A 14804-nucleotide genomic window follows, 5' to 3' on the forward strand; every position below is an offset into this window, starting at 1 on the left:
AAATGGAAATCGACAATATACCATAATGTGTCAATGAATGGGTGCAAAATGACAATCTACCATGTCGTTGATAAATGGTTGCAAACGTTAATGTGCTAAGCAAAGGATGAAAAACGACAATCGACAAATTTGTTAAATGAAACCTGACAATTTGTAAAGAAATAATGTACAAACGAACAAGCAAGTTAGTCTTTGTATAAGAGGGTGAAATGACAAACAATAAATTTGTTAATCAATATTTTGTGAGGCGACAATGTACATGTTCTCGAAATGGAAACCGACAACCATGTATGGGTGCAAACCAACAATCTACTACCATGTCGTTAATAAATGGTTGCAAAATCCTAATCCATAAATGTGTTTAGCCAAGAGCGAAAACCGACAAACTATAAATTCATTAAGTCAAGGGTGAAAACCAACAAGTCATTCTTATGAATCTAAAAAAGATAAAAATGACTTATATTTTAAAATAGACGGAGTATTAGAAAAAGAAAACGCCGAGACGGGACAGTACGACAACTACATCGAGCAACTACGCGAACAACTTAAAAAAACTAACAACTGAGAAACTACAATTTAAAAAGAAAAGACTCAACTATCTACAACTTCATTAAACAACGTCGCTGAAATCAGAAACCATTAAAGAGTTACGCAAAGTGTCTGTGGTATAATAATTCATATAAAACTGCAAACTCCAGTATGCAAATCCCCCAAATATAATCTTGTACTGTAATAATAATCTTCCTCTAGAAACCAGCTCTAGCTAGCTGTCCAACAAGATTCGTAACAACTCGTTGGCATGTACTTGAATTATTGTTCATCGACCCCATCCGTATAGTATAAACTAGCACGCAGTTTTATAGCGCCCGTTGTCCTGTGTGTAACAGAAAGAAGAGGCTGGTTTTCGTTTGAAGATGAGTTGCCTAGATGGGCAACGCCCTGTGGACGTGGACTGCATCCTGCCAAGGGTCTAGCTAAGCAAGCTTAACGTGACGCTGAAACACTAGTCTGCATATGTATAGTGATCACGCATGAAGGCTCAAAACTGAGAAAATGCTTGTGCATTCTACCACTCCACTACGTTTCATTTTGACCGTTAGCAGCATTGAAGATTCGGAAGTAGTAGTATTCTCTCCGTTCTAAATTCAAGTTCTTTTAAAAAAGTTAGAGAGTCAAAATATCTTAAGCTTGGCCAAAATTATAGAGAAGATTATAAAAGTTTATGACATCGAATAGGTATGCTATAAAGTTATAACTAATAAAAAAATATTTAAAATCATGAATATGTTGAAGGAGAGGATGATCGTAGGCAGATATAGAAGGCCGTAGGCGTAATCATAATAAGCTAGCTCAGGAGGAAAGAAGCGTACTAGAAGAGATGAAAAGGAGGATGATCGGATCATCCATTCGAATATAATAATATCCTCTCTATTCTTTTTTATTTGTCGCGTTTTAGTTTAAAAATAAATTAGTGAGCGACAAATATTCGAGAACATAATCAAGAACGAAGGTATTATAATATAATAAAATACAATCATTGGTTCCATTCCGGCGTGCTGAGTCGGAATCGGAACAGCACACGCGCGCCTAGTAGTGTTCGTCGTCGATCGGTTGTACCGAGGCTAGCTGTTTACTTTGCATTGAATTAATTGGTTAAGTACTGTCTTAGGATGCGTGCCATACGTGTAAAAGAATGTCAATATGCCATTCTCTTGCTGGGATGGTTTGGTCGGAACACGAGTTCCTCTGTTCGGTTAGCCGGTTAGGCGGGATGATTTTTATTAGTATTATTTTTTGGTTGGCCTCGGTATCCTCGCGCGCTGCTGGAAATTTTGAGCAAGTGCCGTGTGAGATTTGTCCATCCGGGCACGGTAAGCATTGCGTTTTCCTGGCGTCCTAGATCGCCCTGTCAGAGTTTTTCAGATTGGGGGGGAGGGGGGAGGAGTGCATGTATGGGCATGGCTCAACCACAAGGAACGCCAGACGAGTTCACGTTGGATTGAATGCAGGCGAGGCCGCAGCCTGCCTAGCTGGACCCATGCACCGGGCCGGCCACGGCCTTATCCGTCGTCGACACGTACGGGCGATCAATAATTGATCACTGTGGCGCCGGAAACTCGCACCTAAATGCAAGCCATAGATCCAGGTAGCAGGCAATGCATGGACGACCTTTTCCTTGTTGCTTCAGTTCTCGGATCAGGACTAGGACGACTGGTGGTTATGTGCACCACACCCACACACGTGTGTCTGTGTGTGTGTAGTGTGGCTATCTTCAGTTCTCTACCTCACTGGTTGGCAACCTGCAGTGGCTGAACTTGACAGGTCGCGATGAATTCCGTTGCGGTCTTGCGCTGCGTCGTGTACGTACGTACGTGAGGGGTTTGTAATAAGGTTGGATGGATTGTCTTTTTGTTCACGCTGATTAATTATCATCAGGCGCGTGCTCATTCCAGCTGGTTTCTACGGCGGCCTGCCGCAGTAAATAACGTACGTGACCCGTCACGTACGCCAAGGTTGTGTTAAAAATGATATTTATGGTCCCGTGTGCGCGCGCGGTGGAGCCGCGGTCAGTGCACTGACCGGAGGAATTTAAGCACGCGGTCAAGGTGATGACTCAGGATGACACAGCACCTGTTTTTTTTCTTTCTTTCTTAAAATAAAGGCGCATGCATATCCCGCTTCTCACCTGGAGTTAACCTTTGTCCAATTCAACCAAATCCATGTAAAAACATGTTATTGTTTATGATATATAATAAATACCATTATCCTAAACATGCAATGTATTTTTTTGTAATAGATTTATTTAGAAATATATATTATTATCATTATATATATATATATAGTTTTAGTTAAACTTACAATTGAAGTAAATCATTTTTTTATAAACAAGACATGCATTTATTATATGGGGCGGACCGGAGAGTCTATCTAGTCTAGAACTACGACGACACGCCAGCAAGAGCAATGTTCCCTTGGTAAGCAAGAGCTGTTATTGGTGAGACTTTCTGGGCGGATCCGAGCGCACTGCCAATGGTTTCTTCGCAGACAGTTGGCGCCGGCAGGGATGAGAGAGAGAAGCAGCAGATTCCACCTCCTCCATCTTCTTGCAGCTGCCAACCTGGGCTCCCGACGACGAGGATGAGATCACCGATGATTGATGTCACTGCAGCAGCAGACTGTGCTGCATGCGGGAGGGACGACTAATGAAGACAAACGCACTTGAAGAGAAACTGATCAAACACAACCGCCTGACCACGTACGTAAATCTGCTGCGCCGCGACAAGGACAGGTCAGTTTCACGGCTGTCCACGGATAACGACACCGAATTGATCGATCGCATTGCGTGATCGGCCGATGACGCTCGCTCCACCGGCGGAAACGCAATGTCACTGCGAGGTGCGAGCTAGCTATAGCTCATACACCAGGCCACGTCACAACACCTGCTGCTAGTGTGCCGCATTCTGTTCAGAAACTCAAATGATATGTCCGCTACAAAATGCAACGGTAAACCATCAATGGTACAGACACAAACAACCTAGACCTAGAGACGAACCTCATCTCATCGATATGCCAAGGCTTTACCAAGGCGAGAAACAAAACAAACACCGCTAAATTAAATTAGCGCACAGCAAAAGGGGTGGACTAGCTAAAACGCTAGCTCTTGCAAAACAAAACAAAAAACTCACTCACTAAAAGACAACACCCATCAACTTCCTGCACCACTACCTGAAGCAACGATCAACTATTCCCGACTCAATTAAATTTCATCGAAACCTAAATTCCTCTGCCAAAGCTATAGCGAAGCACACGCCGGCTATAGGAGTGCAAAATGGCGTCCGCGGCCCCGACCAAGTCGCCGCCGTTGTCGTCGCCGCTGCCGCCGGTCAGTCAGTCCTGGAACCCGGTGGTCCGCTTCCACACCGCGTCCCGGACCTTGAGGGTCCTACCGACGACCCCGTTCACCGACAGCGACGCGGCGCGGCGCCGGCACGCGAGCTCGTGCGGGGGCACCAGCGCGTCCACGGAGCCGTCGTCGTCGGCGTCGTCCACCTCCCAGTCCCAGCCGTGGTGGTATCCCGCGGGCCGGTACTCGTCGCCCAGGATCTTGGACCAGTCCGGGATCTTCACCGGCAGGGACCCGTGCGCAGGAGCCGCCGGCTTCGTCGTCGCCTTCCCGGCCGCGGCCAGCACAAACGGGCGCGCCCGCGGCGGCGGCGCCTCGGCAGCAGGCGCAGCAGCGGCGCTCGGGGCGAACGCGCCCCAGATGTCCGACTCGTCGAAGTCCTCGCCCGTGCCCGCTAGGGGGCTCGTCGGCACCACGACGACGCCTCCTCCGTGCGGCGCCGGCGCGAAGTGGAGGTACGCGCGCTCCGTCGCCGCCGACCGCGTGGTCCTCGCCATTGCGCGTAGCGTGTGCTGCCTGCGTAGTACCACCACCGCCACGTCGGAGACGATGTGCGAGTCGGTCCACCGTCGACTTCGTGCGAGGAATGGTAGGACCAGATGGGATGGGAGAGGGGGAGAAAAAAAAAAGAAGCGCGCGATGTGGAGGGAGAACGAATGGGAGATGAGTGAGCGCGTGTGCCGGTGGTTTGGGCCGTGCATTTATACGCGCTGGAGGGCCGAGAGCGAAGAGCGGGGGGAATGGATAAGGCCGTTAATGCAATGACGGTTTCGCCCTCCGGACGACAACACGTTCGTATCGCTACGAGGTGGACGGAAATGGTGGAGGCCGGTGCACTTGCGCCCACTGCTCGCTGGGCCCTGGTGTCTATTTATGCTGAGCCAGGTCGGATGCGATCGGGTACTGAGGTGCTGCCACGTTGCTAGCTACCGGGAGCCGATGTTGATAATGTGCCGGGCCCAACGTTATTGTTTTGGATAGTGTGTGTATTATATATAAAGAGAGAGAGAATGATTGGAAACAGAACTACTTATCTGTGTGCCAACCTAAAAATAGCAGAGTCTGTAGACGAGTTGTCCTCTAATTCCTTCTGTTAACCGTGGCTGCTAATGTAAAATATTGCCACTTAAAGCAATCTACCCACACTGTCTGGGCATTATTATCCATTTATCCGATCCATCAGGCCGGTAAAATTACTCCGTGCTAGTACATACATGCTACAAAGCGGACTGGAAAAGGCTGCACCGAAATGCGGGTGCTCTTACGTGTGTGGTCGACCGTCTCGCTGTGAACGTGTGATGGACGCTTCGCCGGATGTGTAGTAATAAAATTAGGTGGCTAATGCTGAGGTACGGCGTCTGCGACGACCCCCAAGCCCAACGTGTCCCCAGGCCACCAGTCCATCACACGTACGCACGCCCGGCCGGATCGTTATCCGCTAGCTGCAACCTGCATGGGTGCCGTCGCTTTCGGCCGGAGCCCGGAGGGAGGGAAGGCAGTGGGATGCGCCGGAGCCGGTGGACCCGGTCAGCAGGCGGACGTGGGCGCGCCTGCTCGATCGTGGGCGCAACGCATCCGGATTGGCTTGCTGGGGCCGTGCGTGACAGCGCCCGTATGCATGCATGTCGTCGATGATGCGCTTTGTTAGCGGAGACGCCGGAGAGATGAGGCCGGACCGCCGGACACGGTGCCACAGCGCGGATCGGAGCTCGGAGGGCCGGTCTCGGGCATGCTGCTTGGCGGTGCCGCAGTGCCGACGAGCCGTGCTCTGCTGCGCCTGCGTGTCGAAGAAATCCGGTGGGGTGAACCCACGTCCACGTGCACGGCAGCGCTGGAGAGTGACAGCACCGACGTGCACGTACTGTGGGGTGCATGCATGGAGCGCGGACTGCGCGGTACGAGTACGACACGGTGGATCGCCGTGGACAAGACGAGGGCCAGGGCTCGTCAGTTCATGTCGGGTAGGTTTTTGAGCCGCCAGCCCAAATCTGTTCACAGCTTTCTGGGCTCCACATGACAGACGAATAGCCTGAAAAAATGCGGGAGAGAGATGCAGCCAGGGCCGGGCCAGCAGAATGGGCTGTTTGGTGGGCTATGTGTTGGTCAAGCGGGCCTGCTAAGTCTCTGCTATCTGTACTAATGTACTAGTATGATTTTTGTCACTGTTCAACTCTTATGAGAATCACATTGTAAAGCTGATGAAATCACATAAGAAACTACTTTTGACCTGAATAGGGGAACCACCTGTTGAGGTCAAAAGTAGTTTCCAATATGATTTCATCAGCTTTAGGCCTAGCTTGACAACTTAAATCCCCTCCGGAATTCCTTGGGGTTGAGGGGAAAATTAAGAATCCTGGACGGATTTAAGTTTCCAAACTAACCCTCGTAGTTTGAAAACCAAATAAATACCTGTAAAGTCTTTAAAAACATGAAAAAAAATATCTAAGCCTCTAAAAGTTCTAAGAAAATTCTTGGAGATAATTTGGACATAACAAACCCAAATAAAAGTATTTAGAGCTTGCTAAACTTCCAAATTATTTTATCTCTGGCAAAGTTGAAAAATATTTAAAAATCCCAAGACATTGTAATTATATTTTATGTATTAATGTTTTCAAAAATACTTACACGGCAAAAATATGAGACACAAACAACAACAATGCAATATACATTTAATAATGCAGAATTCATTCATGTTGGTTGTAGACTTGTATCTCATGTTTTTTATCGTCTAAAATTCTGTTTCATCTCATGTTTTATTGTATAAAGTTTTCGAAACATGTTTATGCATTGATCAGAAATTTTCATATCTTTAGATATCCTTTCGTTTTTTATGACTAAATCTATTTTTTTGGAAAGGAAATGCTTCACGCACGACCCACTCCTACAACTGTCTTCTATATTCTTTGAAGTGCTCTGAATATTTTATTCAGGTCTATCTTGTCCTAAAATATATCTAGGATTTCTAAATTCCTAGAACTTATAATTTTAGATTTAAAATAATATAAATTATTTATAATATATCTAAGTACAAATGAATGAAACAATCTTGAAACCACATTTAACTGGAATATAGAGCCAATTTAAATGATTTTAAAAAGTTTGTTAGGAGGTAATAAATTAGACATTAGTGTCTAGTTTTAAAGTCCGGAGAGGAAAGATCTGATTACAGATTGCAAAGATAAAAGGGGTTATTACTTTTGCAAACTGTAGGAGTGCTAGAGTAGTATGCCTTATGTTGTACGGGCCGGGCTGGGCTGTCGGATCTGTTAGCATATGTGCAGCGCAGATCTTACTTCTTACATCTGGCCTCTGAATTTTCTTTCTGAATTCGTGTCGCAACTATTCGAACCATAGGATCTTAACTGCCACACAACTCGGCCCGTGAAGCTGAGACAGTCTTATTAGATTGGTTTGCTGGATATATCTAAATAGGAGATATCGGTACTCCAGAGGTTTGGTTCACGAATAAGCTGTGGGTATCCCTGATAGAAGGATATTCCCTTAAACGTTGGAGGTGCCACCAAAAAAATGTCTGACAAGCTTATCCATGTTTTCTAACCTGTTATTAATAAACAATTAAGAAATATTAGTATGTTCTGTTATAATTACTCAGTATTTAATTAGTTATTATTTGTAAATAATATAAATACAATTAGCCAAGTACTGTCATCCCATCCGCTTTATTCTATCCGAATAAACAGGAAAAATAACTCGTCATATTCATCTAACCAAATATATAACATAGATATTCATATGACATCACTAAATATATATGCATGGAGTGGAGCCATATAACCAAAGACACAGCTACAGGGCTGAATGGACGACCGCGTCACCGTCAAAGCTGAAATGCCACCCAGGTTCACGCGAAGAATAAAGGCCAGAAGGGTGTTCCGACCCCAGACTTTCCAAAAGGGCAAAATGGTTTTCTCTGCTACGATAACATTTAAAAAAACGGAACATTGGTGACAACGACGATGTGCCACATTCACGGGAGGTGACCTGCCCTGGTGCCCACTGCCCAGCACGACTACTGTGTACTGCTCGAGAAAGAACACCTCGACCACCTTGCATTTAGCTGTTGCGCCTAGCTTGCTGAAGATTGCAGAGGCACGAGGTCGTCGGCTGAAAACTGCTCTCTAGCCCGTTCGCTGATGTCAAGCTCTCTCCCCCCCCCCCCCCCCCCCCCCCATTCCCTTCGTCCTGTTCAGCTGGGCTATCCAGCCCCAAATCTCCGCATGCTGACACGGGTGCCGGCCGCTGGTCGGTAGAAACCGGCAGATAGCATAGGACTGGAGCGCCGCCGCATATGTTATCGGTTTGTATAATGCAAAGTTGCAAACCGCAACTCTTGTCGTGCGCTGCGAGCACGGACGTTGAGAAGGCATCACGGTCACGGATGATTGGTCCTGTGAGAGGGACGCGAGCCGCCCGGCTCTTGGCAGCCACAAGAGCGAAGTTGGCACCGCCGGATTGGCCGGCCGCCGCTCTCGCGTATGCTCCAGGCCTGAAGCAATCTCAAGGCCGCCGTTGTGACAGGTGTCGCCTCTTCATGATACGTATATTCTGTGTCCCGAGGTGAAGCCGGGGACTGGGTAGGCGAAGAGAAGGAAAAGAATGAGAAAAAAGATAGAGAATTCTACCGAGTTCACTGTTTTTGACCCAAAATATTACCTAACCCGAACAAACTTGACACCACTCACACAACAACAAAAAATAGAGGCCAACTCAACCTAACCTCATCACACTAGGCAAGGGTCGAGTACTGGGCGTGCCAAACGACCCAACCTTGATCCGACCAGAGGCGGACCCAGAGCAATTAAAATGAGAGTGAGGGCACACTTATAAAGACAAGCACCAAGACACCAGAGCGGGGGCATCTAATTTGAATTGAGCAGGGGACCTTATGATGAAATCTAGTCTCTACTACTTGCAACAAAGAAATGAGCGAGTGTCTATGCCATCACTCAATCATACATAGGTCTGCCCCTAGATCCGACTTGAGCCTGACCTAATTCGACGTTTGAACAGGTCTAATATATGTATTGCTTGTTTTCATGTAATCGTTATGCACTAATACTTTATCGAATATTTATGTGTCATCGAAACGCACGCGCATTGTACTGGTGTCGTAGAAAATGTGAGTGGAAGGCAGGCAGACGACCCGCGCTACTTTGATGTCATGATTTTCATCATCGATAAGGGAAAGTTAAATAGCTGATTTCTCTCATTCACCAGCCAAAGAGAGGTGATGCACATCATGCCAGACCATTTAGTTTCGCTCGTGTGGATGTATTATGACTCATTGAACATAGTTGATGCAATTGTTGGATATGTGTTCTCTACCTCAGTCAAGGACGGCCGAAACTAAGTCTATCATCCTCAAAAGAATGTGCTCTCATCATGTGCAAATCTCTAGCTTTTCTAGTTGTGGCCTTCGGTCATAGGACACGATATTAAAGGTGCAGGGCACTGGGACTCCATAAACCCTGCCCACCACATTCCCTAGGCCCCTAAAAGCATCTAGGTCACCGGTTGCTTTTAGTGATTAATGACAACGTAAGATTACATGTGATTAACCTATGTTTTGTAGACCAAATGGTAAGTTAGGTCACATTACAGAGAGTTGCGCTACAACGGTGAAAACAATCCCTCAGATGAGAAGTGACGGCTGAAAAAGGCGAATCATAAGATGAAGGACTTCATATCCTAAGTGTCGAAGGAGTCGTGGAAACTTGGTATAGAGTTATGAAGCGTCCCGATCCTCTGGGACTCAAATGTGATACAATTACTAGTCCCAGGAGGCTAGTAAACACATTTATACATCAGATGATTACAGATCTGGTTAAACGAGATAAACCTATAAAGGTGGCGATCAACTTTAATAGTTGGTCCACAACTCGGGACATATCATCAGAGTGGGGCTGAAGTGGCCCGATATATGCAGCGAAGCAAATCAGCGGTCCAACAGCCACAGGCAAGGTTGGGAACAGTCGTAACTCTTACTCGATCTCCTTTTTCTGAAAAACAACAAATAAGCAAGGGTGAGTACAAATGTACTCAGCAGCCGACCTTTACCCGCGGAATGGGGAAATCAGATATAATGCATAGAATATGTGGAGCTCAGGATATTTTGCAGAAACAGCAATATTTTATGCAAGGTTGTTTTGAAAAACATTTTGTATTTTGCAAAGCGCATCCTCTCCAAAAGGAGCAGGAAGTTTTTCAATATAAGAACAATCCCCTGGACTAAACCATCCAGGTATCTCAGCAGTTTCCCACTGGTTTTTCCTTTTTCAAAAACAGCTACTAGACTTCCCGTCCACCATAGCTCATGGCTCAACCGCCGGACCTTTTTTAAAAAAACCACTTTTCTCAAACGCATCTTTTTTTTGAAAACAAAACACTAATTGCCATACCACACCAGACTCGTCCATTCCTGTGGACACAGACTATTCGAATAGGTTTAAACTCTGCGCAGAGGGGTACACTTTACCCACTAGTCCGGCTCTACGATCTCATGATCAATGAGATCCGAATCCGAATCTCTTTCTTTTCCCGCACGTCCTAACCTTAATGGTTATACCGGAAGGAGTCAGGCCACCACCATGTCCAAACCGAACAAAACATTCCCCCTCCTTATCCTCCCGGTGCTCCCCAGCCTTCATAATCCTGGGGTTGGACCGTACGAGTTCAAATTGAGTGACTGCCCACACAGTCTCGAGTGGTTGTACTTATCATGAGTACAAGTAGTGAAAGATGACAAATCGGTCCTTATATGAGGGGACAATCTTTCTGCTCACGCCTAAACCAGCTGAGCCTTCACCTTAGGCCCTCCCCTAAACCAGGGAGTCCCTGATCATCCTACTCAAAGGTGATAAGGGTGAAAACCCTTCATCATACACATTTTGAAAAGCATTTTCTTTTGAAAAACTCACACCTTTTCTCAAATCATTTGTAACAAATATATTAAGGATTGATTGCGGCAAGCGGCTTGGGTGGCCATAATAACTTGTCTCAAAATCATATCATGCATAAAATAACAGGCTGAGGGTTGTGGTTGAAAAATCATAGGTAATTTATGCATCAAAGGGATCCAGTGAGCTTGCCGTGCTTATTCGGCAAAGGGGGAAGGAGAGCTCGCGAAACTGGCTTCTGGCTCCACCGCCTAGCGTAGACTTGCAGATCTGGCCTCCACGAGACGGCACGAACGCTCCGATAACTATGCAACATGAACAAGCAAACATACAAACCAGCAAGTATACTAACAAATATTTAGTATAGTGGTCAGAATAGCGATATATGGATGTGTAGAGTCTTGAGTAGAATCTGTGTCATGTGGTGTTGAGATACTACTAGTGGTGGAGCGGAGGTGCTTACCAGGAGGGTGGAATGGAGGCGAAGCGACACTATGCGTGTAGCCGGCAGAGCGGAGTAACTGAGTGGGTGGGGTGTTTGCCTTGGCTGAGGGTGTTGAGTGTGTGTGGAGAAGGAGAGGGTAGCTGGGTGTATTTATAGTTGGGTGTATGCGGTGTAGCACAGTGAAGTTCACTGTTGGTGAGAATAGTGACGAATGAATCGACTGGCTTAGTCTGAACAGGGAGATTATATACAGAATATGGGACAAGAGTGTTTTGGGAGTTTTCTGAAATATGAACCATGCTTAAGGGATGACATGGTTGGATAGGGAATAGTTTGATTAGAATTTAGAAACAAGAATTATTGGAATCGAAGTTTGGAAGCCTGGTTCGAAGGAATCTCAAAGTTAAGCGTGCTCAACTTGGAGAAACCTGGGATGGGTGACCAGATGGGGGCGGGTTCCCACTTGAAGGAAAATCACAATCACCGGAGTTCGTATGACTGGAATATGGGTCTGGCTGGTCTTAGGTGGACTGGACAGCATGGTGGATGAGTAGTTGAAATTTGGGGTGATCGGATGATCGATAAATAGTAACGATGGTGAATACTGTCGATGAATAGTAATGATGAATAGTAATGATGAATAGTAATGGTGGATAGTAATGATGAATAGTGATGGTGAATAGTCGTATGAACGAACGATGAACGATGAATAGTGATGATGAACGATGTATAGGAACTATGAACGAACGATGAACGATCGAATGATCGGACGAACGAACGATCGAAATTTCGGCAGCATAACAGCAGGACAAAGATTATTTGGAAGAACGATGAATAGGGACTATGAACGAACGATGAACGATAAATAGGAACTATGAACGAATGATGAACGATGAATAGGAACTATGAACGAACGGACGAACGATCGAATGATCGGACGAACGAACGATCAAAATTTCGGCAGCATAATGGCAGGACAAAGATTATCTGGAAGAACGATGAATAGGGACTATGAACGAACGATGAACGATGAATAGGAACTATGAACGAACGATGAACGATCGAATGATCGAACGAACGAACGATCGGAATTTCGACAGCATAACGGCAGGAAAAGATTACTTGGACGAACGAACGAACGATCGAACGATCGGACGAACGGACGAATGAACCATGAACGATCAGACGAACGATTGAACGAACGGACGAACGAACGAACAAACTAAGAATAGGGGGACGAACGATCGAAGAACGACCGAACGATCCTTGTGCTAGTGTGTGCTTGTGTGGAACATGGAGTGGGTGTGTGGGGGGGGAAGAGAGTTGCCATGAAATGGCTTGAGGTGGGATGAGAGGAGGCCCTTGCCCCTCTATTTATAGCCATGGTGGGGGGATTAGGGGGAGGGATGAGAGGATTAGTGGGAGGATGAGAGGATTAGTGGGAGATTAGCATGTATTTGTCTTGTATAAGTGAGATTAGCTTGTAGAGCTCACCGTATGACACTGGAGGCATACGTATACGTATGAGCATGAGGAAAGTTATGAAGAAAATATTTATAGGGACTTGAAAATGATTCTGAAGGTATTTCTTAGGAGGAAAATATCTGGAGATATATCGGTGGAATATTTGGGTAGTATTTCTGGAAAGAACTTGAAGTGGATTACTCAGGAAATATCTGGGCGGTATTTCTAGAAAGAATTCGAGGGTGATCACTGGGGAAATATTTGTAGGATATTTTGAGGAGGATTTTGGAGAGAATATAGACCACTATAATTTATTTGTTGATATCAACTCGCAAACAAACATTTTGAAATGAAATTTGAAATTCATTTTGAATTTAGAGCGAGTTTGAGAAAATTCCAAGATTTGAATTTTTGGGATGCTACAAGTTAGGACTTCTATTTTTGTTTCAGCCGTACTATATGTATTGAGCCAAAGAGAGGTGACGCGCATCACGCCAGACCATTTAGTTTCGCTCGTGTGGATGTACTATGAATCATTGAACATAGTTGATGCAATTGTTGGATATGTGTTCTCTACCTCAGTCAAGGACGGCCGAAACTAAGTCTATCATCCTCAACAGAATGTGCCCTCATCATGGGCACAACTCTAGCGTATCTAGTTGTGGCCTTCGGTCATAGGACACCATATTAAAGGTGCAGGTCTCTGGACCTCCATAAACCATGCCCGCCACATTCCCTGGGCCCCTAAAAGCATCTAGGTCACCTGTTGGTTTTAGTGATTAATGACAACGTAAGATTACATGTGATTAACCTGTGTTTTGTAGAGCAAATGGTAGTTAGGTTACATTACAGGGAGTTGCGCTACAATGGTGAAAACAATCCCTTAGATGAGAAGTGACGGCTGAAAAAGGCGAATCATAAGATGAAGGACTTCTTATCCTAAGTGTCGAAGGAGTCATGGAAACTTGGTATAGAGTTAGGACTTCTATTTTTTGTTTCAGTTGTACTATATGTATTGTTGGATAGCGTCAGCCAAAGAGAGGTGACACGCATCATGCCAGGCCATTTAGTTTCGCTCGTGTGGATGTACTATGAGTCATTGAACACAATTGATGCAATTCTTGGATATGTGTTCTCTGGCTCAGTCAAGGACGACCGAAACTGAGTCTATCATCCTTAACAGAATGTGCCCTCATCAGGGGCACAACTCTAGCGTATCTAGTTGTGGTCTTCGGTCATAGGACACCATATTAAAGGTGCAGGGCACTAGCACAAAAGCCAATGCTTCTTGACTCCATAAACCCAAGCCGTCATATTCCCTATGTCTCGATCACCTCTAGCACCCTTAGTGGCTAGATTTGGTCTTCCTATGGCATCGATTGAGCCAATGAATCCCATGCACCGTCCAACAATGTACCACCGACAAACCCTAACGCATAAGGAGAACAAGGAATAAAGGGAGGACCCTAGGCCCCGATCACCTCTAGCGCCCTTAGTGGCCAGATTTGGCCTTCCTATGGCATCGGTTGAGCCAATGAATCCCATGCACCATCCAACAACGTACCACCAACAAACCCTAACGCATAAGGAGAACAAGGAATAAAGGGAGGACACTAGGCCCCGATCACCTCTAGCGCCCTTAGTGGCCAGATTTGGCCTTCATATGGCGTCGGTTGAGCCAATGAATCCCATGCACTGTCTAGCAACATACCACCAAAGTTATGACACCCAATTCCACCCCCTTTCCTCTGGTACATCTTTATTTATGAGTTTTGGATGGTCGTGAGAGGACCTAGTGAGACCTAAGTGTTCTATACTCATAGCAATGGTATCAAAGCAATATTGAGGTTTCTTTATGATCCTAGTCCACAAGAACATAGAAGATAATAAAGAACAACTATATGGAAAGGCTAGATTGGTGGGGTTTAAAACTCTAACCCTAATCTCGACAACAAATCGAGACTAAAACGGGGCAAGGGGAAAGGGATAGAGTTCCCCAAAGGTCGAAACCCTTATGCTAAATGTTGGGGACTTGTTCTCAAATACTATGAATTAAGAACAAGGCAACACAAGA

General features: G+C 45.7%; 1 protein-coding gene across 1 annotated transcript; it reads right to left on the bottom strand.

Annotated features, from left to right (window-relative positions):
* Nucleotides 1-3483: 3483 nt before the first annotated feature.
* Nucleotides 3484-4697, bottom strand: LOC103627537 (uncharacterized). Its single transcript, XM_008647826.4, has one exon. It carries the CDS (start codon nt 4603-4605, stop codon nt 3889-3891), a length of 717 nt encoding a protein of 238 aa, XP_008646048.1. The 5' UTR covers nt 4606-4697; the 3' UTR covers nt 3484-3888.
* Between the last annotated feature and the right edge of the window lie 10107 nt (nt 4698-14804).

Source organism: Zea mays, chromosome 5 (genome assembly GCF_902167145.1).
Source record: "Zea mays cultivar B73 chromosome 5, Zm-B73-REFERENCE-NAM-5.0, whole genome shotgun sequence".
Lineage (NCBI taxonomy): Eukaryota > Viridiplantae > Streptophyta > Magnoliopsida > Poales > Poaceae > Zea > Zea mays.